The sequence below is a fragment of the Rana temporaria genome, chromosome 8 (genome assembly GCF_905171775.1).
Source record: "Rana temporaria chromosome 8, aRanTem1.1, whole genome shotgun sequence".
NCBI classification, from domain to species: Eukaryota; Metazoa; Chordata; class Amphibia; order Anura; family Ranidae; genus Rana; species Rana temporaria.
Window position 1 is genome coordinate 142,880,451 of NC_053496.1, and position 20,008 is coordinate 142,900,458.

General features: G+C 44.2%; 1 protein-coding gene across 2 annotated transcripts in view; it reads left to right on the forward strand.

Annotated features, from left to right (window-relative positions):
* Window positions 1-20,008, forward strand: part of SLC43A1 (solute carrier family 43 member 1) — a 221,487-nt gene that overhangs the window by 116,235 nt on the left and 85,244 nt on the right. For both annotated transcript variants that reach the window (XM_040320805.1, XM_040320804.1), the window contains exons 6-8: window positions 7,344-7,436; window positions 10,491-10,624; window positions 19,214-19,374. In XM_040320805.1, the coding sequence (XP_040176739.1) occupies window positions 7,344-7,436; window positions 10,491-10,624; window positions 19,214-19,374 (388 nt within the window). The remainder of the gene's footprint in view (window positions 1-7,343; window positions 7,437-10,490; window positions 10,625-19,213; window positions 19,375-20,008) is intronic.

The window sequence follows — 20,008 nt, forward strand, 5'->3', positions numbered from 1 at the left end:
GAAAGTCCCACGCGCGGTCCCGAGATCCTCTTCGCCGCTCAGCCTGCCCGCTGATTGACTACATATAGTTACATAGTTACATAGTTACATAGTTAGTCAGGTTGAAAAAAGACACAAGTCCATCCAGTTCAACCACAAAAAATAAAAAAACAAAATAAAAAACACAGTAAAATCCTATACACCCAACTCCATACCCACAGTTGATCCAGAGGAAGGCAAAAAACCCCAGCAGAGCATGATCCAATTTGCTACAGCAGGGGAAAAAATTCCTTCCTGATCCCCCGAGAGGCAATTGGATTTACCCTGGATCAACTTAACCTACAAATCTTAGTACTCAGTTATATTCTGTACATTTAGGAAAGAATCCAGGCCTTTCTTAAACCAATCTACTGAGCTGGCCAGAACCACCTCTGGAGGGAGTCTGTTCCACATTTTCACAGCTCTTACTGTGAAAAAAACTTTCCGTATTTGGAGGTGAAATCTCTTTTTCTCCAGACGTAAAGAGTGCCCCCTTGTCCTCAGTGTTGACCGTAAAGTGAATAACTCAACACCAAGTACACTGTATGGACCTCTTATATATTTGTACATGTTGATCATATCCCCCCTTATTCTCCTCTTCTCAAGAGTGAATAAATTTAGTTCTTCTAATTTTTCCTCATAGCTGAGCTCCTCCATGCCTCTTATCAGTTTGGTTGCCTTTCTCTGCGCTTTCTCCAGTCTCCGATGTCCTTTTTGAGAACTAGTGCCCAAAACTGAACTGCATATTCCAGATGAGGTCTTACTAATGATTTGTACAGGGGCAAAATTATATCTCTGTCTCTGGAGTCCATACCTCTCTTAATACAAGAAAGGACTTTGCTCGCTTTGGAAACCGCAGCTTGGCATTGCATGCCATTATTGAGCTTATGATCAACTAAAACCCCCAGATCCTTCTCCACTACAGATCCCCCCAGTTGTACTCCCCCTAGTATGTATGATGCATGCATATTCTTAGCCCCCAAGTGCATAACTTTACATTTATCTACATTTAACCTCATCTGCCACTTAGTCGCCCAATTAGACAGAGCATTGAGGTCGGCTTGCAAATTGGAGACATCCTGTAAGGACGTTATTCCACTGCATAGCTTGGTGTCATCTGCAAAGACAGAAATGTTACTTTTGATCTCAGACCCAATATCATTTATAAATATATTGAAAAGTAAGGGTCCCAGCACTGAACCTTGGGGTACACCACTGATAACCTTGGACCATTCAGAGTAAGAATCATTAACTAGAGCGGATGGATTGAGAGCAGCGCAGCCATTGGCTGGCGCTGCTGTCAATCAAATGCAGTGACGCAGCGCGTCGAGGGGTGGGCCCGAGTGATACAGTGAGCTGCTATGGCCGCTCGCTGTATCACGGGAGCGCGCCTGCAAATACTCACCACCATGTGAGCGCTCTCACATGACTGTGGTCAGTACTTGCGGGGAGGACCAGAGACAGCCGCCAAGGAACCCCAGAAGACGTGGATCGGGGCCACTCTGCAAAACGAACTGCACCGTGCAGGTAAGTATAACATGTTTGTTATTTTAAAGGGAAAAAAAAAATCCCTTTACAAACCCTTTAACCCTTTTTTAAACTCTAACTTCTTACCATAACCGAAGTAACGAGACCACACTGAATTTGGAGTAAAACATAGGCCGTAGCAGCTTTATTTATTAAAATACATATTTTTTCGAAAAATGTACTCAAACATACTGTAACATCTGTTATCATAAAACACCATGAGTTCATCCTAGCGTTGGTCTTTGCAGGAACTTCAATTACCATTTTGTAAATACTGCACTGCGGTACCTCTCAATCTGATAATAGGCCTCAAGCCAACAGGCTGGCTCAGAGACGACCACTGACCACAGTGCATCCATTACCATAAATACCACCCTTAGGACCCATACCACCGATAGGTCCTGAACTCTTCCTTTGAGGTATCTTCCTTCACCCGCAAAGACCAGCACCGCCACAGCACCCAAGGGAAACACCTTACCATTGGGTGCCCCACCACACCCTCAAAGCTCTCTGTATTTCATCTTGCAGCCCCAATGCCCACAATATCAATCCCCACAGCATTAAGGTGCACACCATCGCCCCATCTGACCTTTTTTCCATCCAAAAAACTATAAGAAATTCCTATCGTCTGTGTACAACTCTGACAGAGAAAAAACACATGCATGCTCAGAATCAAGTCGACGCATGCTCGAAAGCACTGAACTTAATTTTTCTCGGCTCGTCGTAGTGTTTCACGTCACCGCTTTTTAGACGGTTGGAATTTAGTCTGACAGTGTGTATACAAGACTGATGGAAGTCAGCTTCATCGGAGTTCCGATGGAAAATTCCATCGGATTTAATATAATCGGAAATTCCGATCGTGTGTACGCAGCATTAGAGTAGTTACAACAGGTCTTGCAATGCAGGAAAAAAGGAAAGGCATCTGCACCCTGGGTGCAATGGGTAGAACATTTACCTGACATATATCTGAGGGAGAAAGGCAATCTGTCTTAAACCCCTATGGAGCTGAGAACAGAAATTATGTAATAACTTATATACTGTATATGTAACTATGTTACTATGTAACATTTACATATACACACGCACACACAGTAATAATAATTATATATATATATATATATATATATATATATATATATATATATATATATATATATATATAGTAGCAGAGCATCCCTGAGAGAGCCGGGAAAAGCCCTGTTGGGGGTTTATACGTCTCCCAGGCTCCTCTCATATACGTTCAGGGATCTCTGATCCATGGTTCAGTTTGGGTCTTGGGTGTCCGTTTATGAAGCAGTGATCAGTGGCGATTCCAAGGATCACCACTGATCACAGCTCATAAACAGTTTATGAAACCGAGATAATCGGGGGAGAAGTGTTTGAAGTTGAACATGTTCTCCCGCCGATTATCTCCCCACACTGAGAATTCTCTTTGAATGACACATGCGATCTGAGCACTTTGCTGGCGATCTGTGTCAAAATTCACACTCCCCGATTCACCAGCTCAGAGGTGGAGAATCGGGGAGTGAAGAGAAAATCTGGGGGGATCTGAGGGGCAAGGAGGAAGATTTTTTTAACTTCCTTCCTTCCTTCTACCTTGTTAAGACCCCCCAAGACAGTAACCATGTCCCCCTGTAATATTTATGTGTAATATATATATACATATACATGAATATATAATGTGTGTGTAAATTTTTTATGAAGGGGGACTCGTAATTTTATTAACTGCTTAATAAACTGACATATCTGTGTTTCTGTGAATTTCTGGTACTGTAGCCTCACGAGATTCCAGTATCAGGGGCCCTTCTCCAGTGTTTGAAGCATTTGTAGATCACTTCACTCCTCCAAAAGGAAAAATGATCTACAAAGCTTCATAAACTGGCACCCAGAGGAGAAAGACCTCCATTGAGAATGCCAGAGAATGAAGCAGTAAATAGATTTCACTGCTTCATAAAATGACACCTAGTGCCGATGGAAAAAGTCAGACGGAATTTTTTCATCGGATATTGCGACCGTGTGTATACCCCATCTGACTCTTTCCGTCCGAAATTCCGACGGACTTAGAAAGAGAACAGTTCTCTATTTTTCCCCAAATAAAATTTTCTGTTGGAAATTCTGTTCGTCTGTATGGAATTCGACCAGAGAAAAAAACACTTAGGCCCCATACACACGATAGAATCCATCCGCTGAAAAATCCCAGCAAATGGGTTTCAGCGGATAGATCCTATGGTGTGTACACTCCAGCGGATCTGTTTCCGCGGATATTTCTCCCCTGGGATGGATTCCAGCAGATCGAATATTTGCTGACATGCCAAACAAATCCATCTGCTGGAATCCATCCCAACGGATGGATCCGCTGGTCTTATATGACAGCGTCGCGCACGTCGCCGCGTCATAATCGCGGCGACGGCACGACACGTCATCGCCAGTGGATTTCGGCGCGGATTTCAATGCGATGGTGAGTACACTCCATCGCATAGAAATCCGAGGAAATCCTCGAGAGGATTTATCCGTGGAAACGGTCCGCTGGACCGTATCCGCGGATAAATCCTCCGCGGATAAATCCTCCCGAAGCATTGAACTTCATTATTCTAGGCACGTCGTAGTGTATAGATTCTCAAGGGGGAGCTGTACTGCGCTAAAGTGAATGAAAATGTGAAAAAACATTTTTTTACTGAAAAAGAAGCTGCGACACCTGCAAACATGCGATATTCATGTAGAAAAAATGTAAATAAGGAAAAAGGTTGCGCTAATATAAGTGAATGAATGAATGTGAATAAAATCAAATAATAATGAGTGCAAACACCAACAGTTGATTCTACATATTATGGTAAAAAATATTGCAAACCACAAATAATGAACAGTAACACACAGTCACCAACTAAATGTTCTTGAATCAAACATTATGTGCATATAAATAAGTGATATCAACACCCACCCAACCATCTCCAATGATGGAGATGGTTGGGTGGGTGTTGATATCTCCAGCAGAGAGGAAGGAAGCACGGATTGCCGCTAAGGATTATCTGTATGCGTGACTAGACCCTTTGGAGTCTATCTTGGAGTGGTTAATGGTATCACACTATCTCGAGTCCCTTCCTTTTCAGCTACTCCCCTGACCAGTTTGAGTCCGCCGGCGGATTTTCTGACCTATCAGTGGGAGGAATATGGTCCAAAGGGACACAGAGGACGGAGGCAATGAGCAGAGTATACTGCGACCCATCAATACCCTGCAGAGGGTTATATCTGCAAGCCCACACGACCTTGCTCACACAGGAAGTCCTATGTGTCCGGTAAGGGTGTTTATTATTTCTCCTGGCGTACTCCTCAAGGAGCGGCTTCTTCCTTTCATCTTGGTGACGGTGGATCTACCTCTCAATGTTTAATTTCACATTTTCATAATTTATTATCACCTTTGGACTCATAACATTGGGACTTAATTTATATGTATATACTGTATATGTTCACTTATTTATATGCACATAGTGTTTGATTCAAGAACATTCAGTTGGTGACTGAGTGTTACTGTTCATTATTTGTGGTTTGCAATATTTTTTACCATAATATGTAGAATCAACTGTTGGTGTTTGCACTAATCATTATTATTTGATTTTATTCACATTCATTCACTTATATTAGCGCAACCTTTTTTACGTTGTAGTATGTCACCGCGTTTATGCAAGACAGCTTGAGCAGAATTCCGTCGGAAAAACCTGTCAGTTTATTCCGATGGGAAATCCGATCGTGTGTACGGGGCATTGTTCCTCTTCCCCAGGCTAATTTAAGCTCCCCTGAGCAGACAGCCTTTGCTCTCTGGGAAGCACAGACAGCACTGGTCTGTGAAAGCAAAAAGGTTGGTAAAAAGCTGTATCTGTGGAAGCTGACAAGCTGTAGGCTTGCCCAGCCTGGTAGTTAGGACCTATATATATTGTGTAGTTAGTGCCGAGACACAGCTAGGTTTTTGTTTGGCTATTCTTGTTCTGTTTATTTTTCTGAAACACTGTACAGCACCTGTATATCTCACCAGTAAACCCTGCACTGTTTGTCACTACCTCGCTGGATTTGTTATCTGTGCCTGAAAGACTGCTCACCCCTAGTGGCGGCTGGTGTCCAAATTTTTGGGGGGGCGCAAACAAACGAAAAAAAAAACATCAATTGCAGCCTCACTGTGCCCATCAATTGCCGCCACTGTGTCCATCAAACACAGCCACTGTGCCATAAAATTGTCGCCACTATGCCATGCAATGCAGCTACTGTGCCATGCCAAACGCAGCCACTGTGCCATCAATTGTTGCCACTGTGCCATGCCATCAATTGTCGCCACTGTGCCATGCCACTGTGCCCATCAATTGTCGCCACTGTGCCATGCCAAACGCAGCCACTGTGCCATCAATTGTCGCCACTGTGCCATGCCAAATGCAGCCACTGTGCCATGCCATTGTCACCACTGTGCCCATCAATTGTCGCCACTGTGTCATGCCAAACACAGCCACAGTGCCATGCCATTGTCGCCACTGTGCCATGCCAAATGCAGCCACTGTGCCATCATTTGTCGCCACTGTGCCATGCCAAATGCAGCCACTGTGCCATGCCATTGTGGCCACTGTGCCATGCCATTGTCGCCACTGTGCCATGCCATTGTCGCCACTGTGCCATGCCATTGTCGCCACTGTGCCATGCCATTGTCGCCACTGTGCCCATCCATCGTCGCCACTGTGCCTTGCCATTGTTGCCACTGTGCCCATTAATTGTCGCCACTGTGCCATGCCATTGTCGCCACTGTGCCCATCAATTGCCGCCAGTTTGCCCCTCCGCCTGGCACTTACCTTTCTCAGTCAGCCATCCTCGGATCTTCCTCCACGATCCCTCGTAGTCCCGCCCTCGATGTCGCTTCAGCCAATCAGGTTACCGGTAACCAGAACCGGTGAACCCGATTGACTGAGACGCCTGTCAGTGTTAACCAGGGAACACACACCCCCTGCGTCCCCTGGTTAACTATTTGGAAGCCGATTACAGCCCTCAGGCCGCTGGCTCTGATAGACACTTCAAAAGCCAACCAGCTGCCGTTATTCAGATGGCTGGCGCTCACCAGGGGGCTGGCCTTCTAAATAGTGGGCGGCAGCGGCAATACATACATTCATCTATGTCTATGTCATACCATATCATACCAGACTCTCATATGCTATGCATGAATCTATGTATTGTTTTTCAGTGGCGGTGCAGGAGAGAGAGAGGGCGGCACTCCTGCGCCCTCTATAGACGCAACCGCCACTGCTCACCCCAGAGAGCTTTGTACCAGCTACCTGTCCCCCAGGTTACAATACACACACACACATACACATTTTCCATACTTTAAGGTCTAGTAAATGTTTTTGAGTGTAAGGTATTTTTTTGTATTTTTCCTGGAGGAAGGGAAAGATCATTTTGCTGATTAGAAATGAGGGGGGGATTTGTTTCCTATGGAGGAATGTGGGGGGCAGTTTTGCTTTAGGGAAGGTGGCTGAGTTGGTGCAGAGGGAGTTGCTCATATATTGCCACAATTGCTTGCTTGTTTTTCATGTATTGTCACAATTGCCTGCTTGTTTTTCATGTATTGTCACAATTGCTCATTGTTGCCTGCATGTTGTAACAATTGGCCGTTTGCTGCTGACATATTGTAATTCTTGTTCATTTACCAATGTATGGTAACAATTGACAGTTTGGTGTCTGGGTACTGTATATGATTGCCCAGTTCCTTGGGGGGTGGAGATAGAAGAAATGTTGCAAAAATAAATAAATCTTCCAATTATCTTTTGCAGCTACCAAATATGTTTGGCGACCTACGTTCCACCATGATGTCTCTAATGATTGGATCTTATGCATCATCTGCCATAACATTTCCAGTCCTCAAAGTAAGTTGTCTACATTCTGGACACTTGAAGTAAATGATGCCACTTACATAATTACATAGTTAGGTTTAAAAACGAAAAAACAAACAAACAAACAAACACACACACACTAGTCCGTCTAGTTCAACCAATAGAAAAAAATAAACTAGTAGAAACCTCTATATACAGAACCCTATACCTATAGTCATCCCAGAGGAAGGCAAATAAAATAAAATCATGATCTAATTCCCTCCAGTGGGTGGGTGGGGGTAATTCCCTGGATCAACTAAACCTGGTGTTATTACCTGTAAATTAGGGTTGACCACTTTTTTAGGACCGAGTACAAGTACCGATACTTTTTTTCAAGTACTCGCCGATACCGAATACCGATCCCTTTTTCAAGTACTCGCCGATACCGAATACCGATACTTTTTTTTAAATGTGTCCCCAAATGCAGCAATGTCCCCCACGAATGCAGCGATGTCCCCCATATATGCAGCCATGTCCCCCACATATGCAGCCATGTCCCCCACATATGCAGCCATGTCCCCCACATATGCAGCCATGTCCCCACATATGCAGCCATGTCCCCACATATGCAGCCATGCCCCCACATATGCAGCCATGTCCCCCACAGATGCAGCCATGTCCCCCACAGATGCAGCCATGTCCCCCACAGATGCAGCCATGTCCCCCCACAGATGCAGCCATGTCCCCCACATATGCAGCCATGTCCCCCACATATGCAGCCATGTCCCCACATATGCAGCCATGTCCCCCACATATGCAGCCATGTCCCCCACATATGCAGCCATGTCCCCCACATATGCAGCCATGTCCCCCACATATGCAGCCATGTCCCCCACATATGCAGCCATGTCCCTCACATATGCAGCCATGTCCCCCATATATGCAGCCATGTCCCCCCACATATGCAGCCATGTCCCCCCACATATGCAGCCATGTCTCCCCATACCTAGATACCGCCGCCTAGTTAATCAGCGTGTGGGGAACATTACAGCTTTCATTTGAATAGCTGTGTGTTCCCCGCCGCGCCGCATATAGACACTCCCCCTTGCTCGGGATTGGATGGGTGATCTGCACTTTGATAGACAGATCACCCGTCCAATCCCGAGCAAGGGGGAGTGTCTATACGCGGCGGGGAACAGACAGCTATTCAAATGAAAGCTGTAATGTTCCCCGCACGCTGATTAACTAGGCGGCGTTGCGGTATGCGGCGGGGTAGTATCGGATTTGGCATCGGGGGCATTTGCGGGAGTACAAGTACAAATACTGGTATCGGTATCGGGACAACCCTACTGTAAATAAAGGATAGTATCAAGTTATATTTTGTCTATATCTGGCTCTTTTTTTTAAAGGGGTTGTAAAGGTTAGTTTTTTATTTTCTAAATAGGTTACTTTAAGCGAGTGCCTTGTTGGTTCACTTACGTTTTACTTCAATTTCCCTTCTAAATGTTTTTTTTTCTTTGTTTTCTTTGTCTGAATTTCTCACTTCCTGTTCCTCCTCAGTAAGGTGTTCAATAAGCTGTTCTAAATGACTTTCCACCGCTCGGATGATGGTGGAAAGCTTACTGAGGAGAAACAGGAAGTGAGAAATTCAAACAAAGAAAAAAAATTTTTAGAAGGGAAATTGAAGGAAAAGATAAGTGAACCAACAATGCACGAGCTTAAAGGAACCTTTTTAGAAAATAAAAGACGAACCTTTACAACCCCTTTAAAGCAATCTACTGAGCTGGCCAAAACGAGTCCTTGAAGGAGTCTGTTCCACATTTTCACAGCTCATACTGTGAAGAAGCCTTTCTGTATGTGGAGGTTACACCTCTTTTCCTCAAAGCATAAATAGTGTCCTCTTGTCCTTAATACCAATTTCACTATATGCACAAATACTGTATGCATTTATACATGTTGATTATATCCCCCTTAAATCGCCTCTTTTCAAGAGGGAATATATTCAGTTCTAAGCTTTCCTCATAGCTGAGCTCCTCTGTGCCTCTTATCAGTTTAATTGGCCATTTTCTATAGTTCCCCAATATAATTTTTGTGAACTGGTGCCCAAAACTGAACTACATATTCCAGATGGGGTCTTATTACCATTCCTAATGTATAACTAGTACAAAATGGTGGTGATAAAGGCGTCCAAAATTCTTCAAAAAATGTAATTTTTGGGAGGGAAATAGATGCTCTAGACAGTTGTACAGAGCTGGACAAAAGCAAAATGTTACAACATAAACAGTAAATATTACTGATAATGATAAAAATTGGTGTATAAGTGTTAGTACTACAGTTGGTGTTTAGTTTGCAGCCACATTTTATTAGTACACATCATATGGCTCACTTTAAAACAGGAAGAGGTATACAATACAGCAGCAACAGTGTGACGTACCTGGACGGAGTCTGAAGTGAGGACGTCAGCCTCTCTTGAATCTCCGGCCCTGGTCCCGCTGAGAGTGGAGACAGGAGAAACCAAGGGCCCGGAGGGATACAAGTGCCTGCACATGAAGCTCTGGAAGCCTGAAGCAGATGATGCGATTCTTGGAAGGCAGCAGGTTGCAGGCACAGAGTTGCAGATACCCGGGAAGCAGAGTAGAGCCAAACAGAAGACTGGAGCGTAGTCACATGGATAGCCGGGTTCAGTAACAGACAGGCAGCAAAGTGCAAAGTCATCAGGCAGAAGCAAGGTCAGAGTAGGGAGCCGAGTTCAGGAACCGATAACCAGAAGTGTAGCCAAATCCATTAGCAGGGTCAGGGAAAGCCAAGGTTCAGTAACAGGTGACAGGCAGGTAAACACAGGATACAGGTACTGGAACAGCTGAGATCTCTCAGCACTAGACTGGGATCAGTGCGCCCCTTAAATAGGCCATCTGGCGCCAAGGGAACACGTGGACGCGCTCCAGCGGAGGTGCGCGGTCCTCCGCGCATTACGCCCGGAGCGCGCTGACAGTTCTCTTACAAATAGCTTTCATGTATCTCATTGTAAATGTGTGAGTGCTCTGTTTTTCTTTCTCAATTTACTTGGAATTTATTATTAACAATTCTCTTGCATTATTCTTTCTGCAGCTTATATATGAGGCAGGGGTCTCCTTTGTGGGAATTATGTTAGGCTGGTCTGCTTTAGCTTGCCTGATTTTTCTCAACTGTCTGATCAACTGGCCAAAGGAGGCTATCCCATCACCCGAAGAAACAGCTTATAAGTAAGTGTGTATTGATCAGCCCACAGTGGATATTTGGAATCACGTTACCTAGCCATGGGTTAAAATTGTACTTTGGAAGCAAACGGAAATGAGGCCCCAAGCTTCAGAAATTTTAAAGAGACTATATGAGATTAATATACAGTGCATTCATAAAGTGTTCAGGCCCCTTTCTCAATTGTTTATGTTGCAGCCTGATAGTGCAGTTTAAATTCCATATTTTTTTCTCATTAACCGACCGGCTCGCGTCTTTTTACGGGGACAGAAAGGTACCCCTGCGCAAAAAAACCCTGTACAGGTACAGGATTCCCTTTAAGAGCCGCCAGAGGGCTTGCCTGCTGCACGGCGGGAGACCCAATGTGTGTGGTCGCGATCTCAGCCGGCCACCCGCAATTGTGTGCACAAGAGCCAGCACAGGGATTTGTGTGTGTAAACACACAAATCCCTGTTCTGTCAGGGGAGAGGAGACATGTTTGTTCCTCCTTTCTCCTCCCCTAGTCAGACCTATCCCCATACAAGCAAATAAAGATCCGGATAGCCGGACGTCATTTCCTTTATTGTAGATACAGTCTGTACAAAACAGATTAAAATTGCAAACCACTGATGCGTTTCACACCACTCTCACTGGTGCTTAATCATAGCTAATGCAAACATAAAATGACATGGGAGGCGCGGTGGCGGTATAGCGCCGCTAAAAATAGCGGCGCTATACCGTCGGAATTGCCGCGGGATTCGGCCGCTAGCGGTGCGTTATTAACCCCCGCTAGTGGCCGATAAAGGGTTAATACCGCCCGCAATGCGCCTCTGCAGAGGCGCATTCCGGTCGGTATTACCGCGGTTTCCCATTGTTTCAAATGGGAAGGAGCGGTGAAGGAGCGGTATACATACCGCTCCTCTCACCGCTCCAAAGATGCTGCTTGCAGGAGATTTTTTTCTCTCCATATGTGTGTGTATATATATATACCATGTCATTTTATGTTTGCATTAGCTATGATTAACCACTTAAAAGACCGCACAACGTCGATATACGTTGGCAGAATGGCACAGGCACGTACAGGTACGTCGCCTTTAAGAGCCCAGCCGTGGGCCGTGCCGGCGCGCGCACGCGCTCCCTACTCCGAAACTTCGTGACCGTGGGTCCTGCGGACCCGATCGCCGCCGGTGTCCCGCGATCGGTCACAGGAGCTGAAGAACAGGGAGAGGTGTGTGTAACCACACTTTCCCCGTTCTTCACTGTGGCAATGTCAGTGATCGTCTGTTCCCTGATATAAGTAACGACCATCAGTGATGTCACACGTCCAGCCCCGCCCCCCCTACAATTAGAAACACACATGAGGTCACACTTAACCCCTTCAGCGCCCCCTAGTGGTTAACTCCTAAACTGCAATTGTAATTTTCACAGTAATCAGTGCATTTTTATAGCACTTTTTGCTGTGAAAATTACAATGGTCCCAAAAATGTGTAAAAATTGTCCGATGTGTCCGCCATAATGTCGCAGTCACGAAAAAAAAAAATCGTTGATCGCCGCCATTAGTAGTAAAAAAAATAATAAATATAATAAAATATTAATAAAAATGCCATAAAACTATCCCCTATTTTGTAAACCCTATAAATGTTTGTGCAAACCAATCGATAAATGCTTATTGTGATTTTTTTTACCAAAAATAGGTAGAAGAATACGTATCGGCCTAAACTGAGAAAAAAAATGTTTTTTTATAACTTTTTTGGGGATATTTATTATAAAATAGTAAAAAGTAAAAAATATTTTTTTTTCAAAATTGTCGCTCTATTTTTGTTTATAGCGCAAAAAATAAAAACTGCAGAGGTGATCAAATACCACCAAAAGAAAGCTCTATTTGTGGGGAAAAAAGGACGTTAATTTTGTTTGGGAGCCACGTCGCATGTCCGCGCAATTGTCAGTTAAAGCGACGCAGTGTTGAATCGCAAAAACTGGCCAGGTCCTTTACCTGCATAATGGTCCGGGTCTTAAGTGGTTAAGCACCAGTGAGCGGTGTGAAAGGCGTTAGAGGTTTGCAATTTGAATCTGTTTTGTACGGACTGTATCTACAATAAAGGAAACAAGTGTGGCTATCCGGATCTTTATTTGCTCATATGCATTCTACATACTGAGCCAGCACCCTTGGCAAGGAAGGTGTTATTCAGATACAGATGCCTAGCGCAAGTTCTCTCTCTATCCCCATACAGTTAGAACACACTGGAGGGGACACACATTTAACCCCTTGATCGCCCCTAGTGTTAACCCCTTTCCTGCCAGTGACATTTATACAGTAATAAGTGCATATTTATAGCACTGATCGCTGTATACATGTCAGTGGTCCCAAAAATTTGTCAAAAGTGTCTGATCAAAACGGCTTTGATCAAATGCCACCAAAAGAAAGCTCTATTTGTGTGGGGGGGAGGATGATGCAAATTTCATTTGGGTATAGCGTCGCATTACACAGGCCCTTCTCCCTGATTTCCCCTCAGTTTGGCCAAGCGAACAGCTCTTGGAAGAGTCCTGGTTGTGCCAAGTCTTCTTCTGTAAGCGGCAATTTTTTTTTGTAGCCTTTTATATCTATGCCTTGCAATAATCCTGTCTCTGAGCTCTGCAGGCAGTTCCTTTGACCTCTTGACTTTTGCTCTGATAGAGTATGCATTGTCAGCTGTGAGGCCTTTTATAGAGAGATGTGTGCCTTTACAAATTATGTCCAATCAATTTAATTTACCAAAGGTGGACTCCAATGAAGGTGTAGAAACATCTGAGCAACGATCAAGAGAAAGGGAGGCACCTGAGCTAAATTTCAAATGTTGTTGCAAAAGGGTCGGAATACTAAGGTCAATCTGATCATTTGTTTTTTCCTTTTTTTTTCTGTTTTCACTTTGTCATTGCTCGGTACTAAAAGTAGATTAATGAGAAACATAATAATTTAAACAATTGTAGTATCAGGCTGCAACAGAACAAAGATTAAAAAAGTGAGAGGGTCTGAATACTTCATGAATGCTGTGTGTGTAAATATATATATAAAAAATATATACACACACACACACATGCAGTATCTCACAAAAGTGAGTACACCCCTCACATTTGTGTAAATATTTTATTATATCTTTTCATGTGACAACACTGAAGAAATGACACTTTGCTACAATGTAAAGTAGTGAGTGTTCAGCTTGTATAACAGTGTACATTTTCTGTCCCCTCAAAATAACTCAACACACAGTCATTAGGGATGAGCTGAACACCTCCCGGTTCGGTTTGCAGCAAAACATGCCAACAGGTTTCAGCTGCTTTAACCACTAGGGGGTCCGGTCCGCGCTATAGCCGCATGACGGCCACAGCGCGGACCCCAATTGTCGGGAGGCCGTCAATATGTGCTCCCGGCCCCTTATCACGTGATCAGCTGTCAGCCAATGACAGCTGATCACGTGATGTAAACAAAGCTTGGTAATCATTTTTTTTTTTCTCCTCACACTAACAGCTTGAGGAGGAAAAAAAAGGCAATCACCGGCTTATGTGCAACGGACCTCGGTCCCGAAGAGGAAGGAGGCACACCTGCCTCATCTGTGCAATTCGTACCCCCTGCCATTGCTCACAGGCGCCACCAGTGCCACCTATCAATGCCCACCATTGGTGCCAATCAGTGCCACCTAGAAGTGCTGCCTATCAGTGTAACCTACCAGTGCCGATCAGTGCCCATCACTGCCACCCATCAGTGCCCATCACTACCACCCACCAGTGCCCATCACTACCACCCACCAGTGCCACCTATCAATGCCCTTCAGTGCCACCCATCAGTGCAGCCTCATCAGTGTACATCAATGAAGGAGAAAAATTACCTGTTTTGCTGTTTTTATAACAAAATGTATCATTATATATATATATATATATATATATATATATATATATATATATATAATATACAGTATATATATATATATATATATATATATATATATATATATATATATATATATATATATATCAGTCTTTTAATTTTTTTTTTACAAAAAATGAAAAACCGCAGAGGTGATCAAATACCACTAAAATAAAGCTCTATTTGTGGTAAAAAAATGATAAACATTTCATTTGGGTTCTGTGTTGTATGACCGCGCAATTGTCAATGTGCATCAGCGCGGAAAGCTGAAAATTGGTCTTTTGACACTTAAAAAAAATTAAATAAATTGGATCGCTTTTATTCCTATTACAAGGAATGTAAACATCCCTTGTAATAGGAATAAGCATGACAGGTCCTCTTTACAGTGAGATATTGGAACGATTAAGCGGAGGAACAGCCACTATGATCATTCTCATAGTGTGGAGAATCGCTGGCTCTAAGACTATATCTGAATGATGCCCCGCTCAAAGTCCAGGATGTCATATGATGGCCAGGAAGTGGTTACTGTCTAAACCGCTGGCAACAAAAGTGAGTACACCCCTAGGTAAAAATGTCCAAATTGGGCCCAAAATGTCAATATTTTGTGTGGCCACCATTATTTTACTACACTGCCTTAACCCTCTTGGGCATGGAGTTCACCAGAGCTTCATAGGTTGCCACTGGAGTCCTCTTCTACTCCTCCATGATGACATCACGGAGCTGGAAGTTAGAGACCTTGCGCTCCTCCACCTTCCATTTTGGAGGATGTCCCAGAGATGCTCAATCGGGTTTAGGTCTAGAGACATGCTAGGCCAGTCCATTAACTTTTACCCTAAGCTTCCATAGGTCATCTTGGAGGTGTGTTTGGGGTTGTTATGTTGGAATACTGCCCAGTCTCTGAAGGGAGGGGATCATGCTCTGCTTCAGCATGTCACAGCTCATCTCATCAGACCACAGGAAATGGTTCCAGTAATCCAAGTCTTCAGCAAACTGATTGCGGGCTTTTTTGTGCATTATATTTCTTCTGAGAAATCCTCACTTCCTGTTCTTCTGTCTGTAACTCCACACAGTAATGCAAGGCTTTCTCCCTGGTGTGGAGTGTCGTGCTCGCCCCCTCCCTTGGACTACAGGAGAGTCAGGACACTCTCTACATTGCAGATAGAGAAAGGAGCTGTGTGTTAGTGGGCGTCCTGACTCTCCCATAGTCCAAGGGAGGGGGCGAGCATGACACTCCACACCAGGGAGAAAGCCTTGCATTACTGTGTGGAGTTACAGACAGAAGAACAGGAAGTGAGGATTTCTCAGAAGAAATAAGGACATTTAAAAGCAAAAATGGAAGGATGAGGTAAGTGAAAGAGGACTGCAGTAAGGTAAAAGAAGCTATTTAGGGGAAAAAAATTGTACCTTTACAACCCCTTTAAGGGGACAGCAAATGTACACTGTTATACAAGCTGTACACTCCCTACTTTACATTGTAGCAAAGTGTAATTTCTTCAGTGTTGTCACATGAAAAGATATAATAAAATATTTTCAAAAATGTGAGGGGTGTACTCACTTTTGTGAGATTGTGTGTATGTATTATATATAGTAAAGATTGGGATGATTAAACTCAATCAGTATGTACATTTTCAATGAGTTGCGTCAGTCCAAAACTGTATTTTAGGGCGACCCACTTTTATTCAATAAACGAAAAGTTCACATGTACATCAGTTGCCCACGCAGGGTCTTCCATACAATATGCACAAATGAAAATACTGAGCCACCTGGCTCACTTGTTGGCAGCACTGTTCCTCCTCTTACCAGTTCCTTCGACTGTTATCATGCTCTCCTGGAACACTTGGCTCTCTAGCCTTTATTCGCAGCGCCCTGCTGCACAGCCCACCTCTGGGCTATGGATTGAGTTCTACAGATATCCCCGTCGATAGGAGCCGACCTGACTCCTGGAACGGAGACCAGCTGTTTCTTGGCTTCTAGCTGGGCCTTCTGACCCCTCAATGAAACCTCTGTCTCGTGGCTTCTGGCTGGGCCCCCTGACCCCAGATGAGACCTTTCATCTCACACACTGGGTGCAGTTTCCAAACTGGCAGCTCTGAGCATATAATGACCCTGCACACCTGTGAAGTCAGTCAGGTTGCAGGCATCTAGAAAAACCCAGATACAGGATTGACTGTTCCGATCCAGAGCTACAGAATCTGGGAAAAGTCAACAACACAGCTTTCTCCACTCTGAAATAATTGCCTGGGCCCCCTGACCCCAGATGAGACCTTTTTTCCGAAGGGTGTTGGCCAGGAACTTGTTTTGCATACAAACAGCACACAATTGTCGGCCAACAAACACGAAAGTAGTTACGTACTACGTGGTTTTCAGCTCTTTAGAACCACCCTTTGAGCACCTTCTGCTAATGTTGCGTTTGGTGAGCATTGCGTTTTTGTACTTTGTCCGACGGACTTATGTACACACAGGATCGGAAAATCCGACAAAAGACTGCTGTCCACGGAAAATTTTAAAGCCTGCCCATCCAACATTTTTCCGTGGAAAATTCGACAACAATTGTCCGATTGTCAAATTCTCCGCCAACAGGCTGTCAACACACAAAATCCGATCGTGTGTACAAGGCTTTAGGCTCCGTTCACACCTAGGCATCCCGCATTGCGGGCAGAATCGCAGCAATTCTGCCTGCGATTTCAAATTGACGCAAATCCCAGGACCGCAATTTTGTCCCGCGATTTTGTTTGCACGATCTTACTGCTGTCTGGCAAAAATCGATCCGCGATTGAGGTTCCATTGAAAGCAGCGGGATCGCAAGCATGTCCCACGATTTGCGGCGATTCACAATTGCTGCAGTTCTGCCCGCGATCTGGGACGCCTAGGTGTGAACGGAGCCCAAGACTTTTTTTTAGCTGCAATCAGTACAGTTGAATAATTATTATTATACATTTTATATTTGCCTAATATTTTTTTTTATTGCTAAACCCAATAGGAAAAAAAAATATCCACAAAACACTTTCCTGGTGCCTCCATGGTAGCATACCGATGGTTGGTGGCTCCTCCCTCGTCCAACCCACAGGACCACGTAACTCTATAAAAGAAAGAGTTACTCCCCCCCTCAGGCATTCTTTTTTCCTGTCCTCATCCCTGCAGGATCACAGATCAGCCCTGACTCACCGTCATATGGTTTAACCATTGCAGGTTCATGCTCTCCTGCAGTATGGAGTCCCATTACTTGGACTGCTAAATGCCTCACATAAGTATGGGAGCCCGTTTTTCTGTGGATCTTTTTGGGGCCTGTCTAAAAACATCCAGAAGCATCTCCTTCTCCTCTGTGGCTTTTGGCTGGATATTTAGAGCCTACCTTTTAGAGCCTACAATAGCATTCCAATGTTTTTTGCCTCACCCTCCTCATGTCTGCTGACATTGCATCCATGTGCACCTGATTCTGAATCCATGTGCATCCATGTGCACCTGACTGTGCGTCCATGTGCACCTGACTGTGCGTCCATGTGCACCTGACTGTGCGTCCATGTGCATCCATGTGCACCTGACTGTGCATCCATGTGCACCTGACTGTGCGTCCATGTGCACCTGACTGTGCATCCATGTGCACCTAGCAGTGCTCCTGACAGTGCGTCCATGTGCACCTGACAGTGCGTCCATGTGCTCCTGACAGTGCGTCCATGTGCACCTGACAGTGCGTCCATGTGCACCTAGCAGTGCTCCTGAAAGAAAGCAATGTCGCCTTCCAATCTAGTCCAAGGACGTATCGGGCTAGTGGTCTCCCAGCCTAAGTACGCTGAATGCACTGAATGCTCACAAGGAATCCTCGGCAGCATTAGGGCTAAGGTGTCTCCTGAGACAATTTGCAGGACGGCTAGTTAGTTATCCTTCATTACCTTCATGTCGCACTATAGCCTAGATGCGGCAGTCCTTATCTCCCGAGACTTTGGGAGGAGATTTTGAACTATCAGTTCTGTAAACTCATTTAATTTTATTATTGCAGTACCCTCCCTGTAAGCGAGTTAATTACCATTGGTATGCTGCCATGGAGGCACCAGAAAAACGGAAAATTGAATACTTACCTTTCCGTTATTTTCCTTTCCTGGTGCCTACCCATGGCAGCATACATCCTCCCTTCTGTAAGCCTTAGGCCGCGTACATACGACCGGTTCATCTGATGGGAATGGTCGGACGGACCGTTTTCATCGGTCCACCGCTGAAGTGGCCTGATGGTCTGTGTGTGTACACACCATCAGTTTAACAACCGATCGGGTCAGAACACGGTGACGTAAAACACACGACGTGCTGAAAAAAACGAAGTTCAATGCTTCCAAGCATGCGTCGACTTGATTCTGAGCATGCGCGGGTTTTAAAATTTTAGTCCGAAGGACAAAAGACCGATGGGCCATACACATGGTCGGTTTGGACCGATGAAACTGAACCTCGGTCCATTCTCATCGGTTTTCACCGGTTGTGTGTACGCGGCCTAAAAGTTCTGAAGACTAGTTACAAGAATGCATGAGGGGGGGAGTAACTCTTTCTTTTATAGAGTTACGTGGTCCTGTGGTTTGGACGAGGGCGGGGCCACCAACCATTGGTATGCTGCCATGGGTAGGCACCAGGAAAGTAAAATTACGGAAAGGTAAGTATTCAATTTTCCGTTATAGATTTCCTTAAACCATACATGCCATTATAACTCACATATCCTCTTATAATCCTACAGAAAAAAGGTCACATTGCGCTCTCTTGCATTAGACCACAAAGTCACTGGAGATCAGTTTTATACCCATGTGACCGTGGTTGGTCAACGCTTAAGTCGGAAAGGACATCATGAAGGTGATCATTTGTCTAATGAAGACTTGCCAGAACATGTCAAAAACAATGGTAAGGGGGTTAGCATGTATAAGGTGTAAGGTAAAACGTAGTCTTTTTTTTTTTTTGGAATAACATTAACAGCATGTCCATGTACCTGTTGGCAACTAAATTACACATTTAGTTGGCCATACTCTAGTAGATTTTCAAATGAATGTTCATACATTAGTATGAAAATTCTCAGTACATTTCATAACTTGACAAATCTAATTTTTATTATTATTCTTCTTCAGGGTTTGTATAGCGCCAACAGTTTGCGCAGCGCTTAACATCATGAGGGCCGGCAGTACAGTTACAATACAATTCAATACAGGAAGGATCAGAGGGTCTTGCTTGTTAGAGCTTACAATCTAGAAAGGAGGGTCAAGTGCCACAAAAAGGTAATAGCTGTAGGGGATGATCAAATGGAGCAAATGAAAATACAGTTGTTAGGTGTGGGTAGGATAGGCTTCATTTGAAAGTACTTCAAAAATTTACTGAACAAAAACCACATGTATAAGTTAGTTAATTTGAGGAAGATTTTTCATCCTAATCCTTTAACTTTTCTCATTATCGTAGTCAAAAAAATATCTATTTGATCTCTCTAAAATCAGATCTCTATAAAATCTAAAAAACTTTCTTAAAACTAAAATTTTTGTTAAAATTC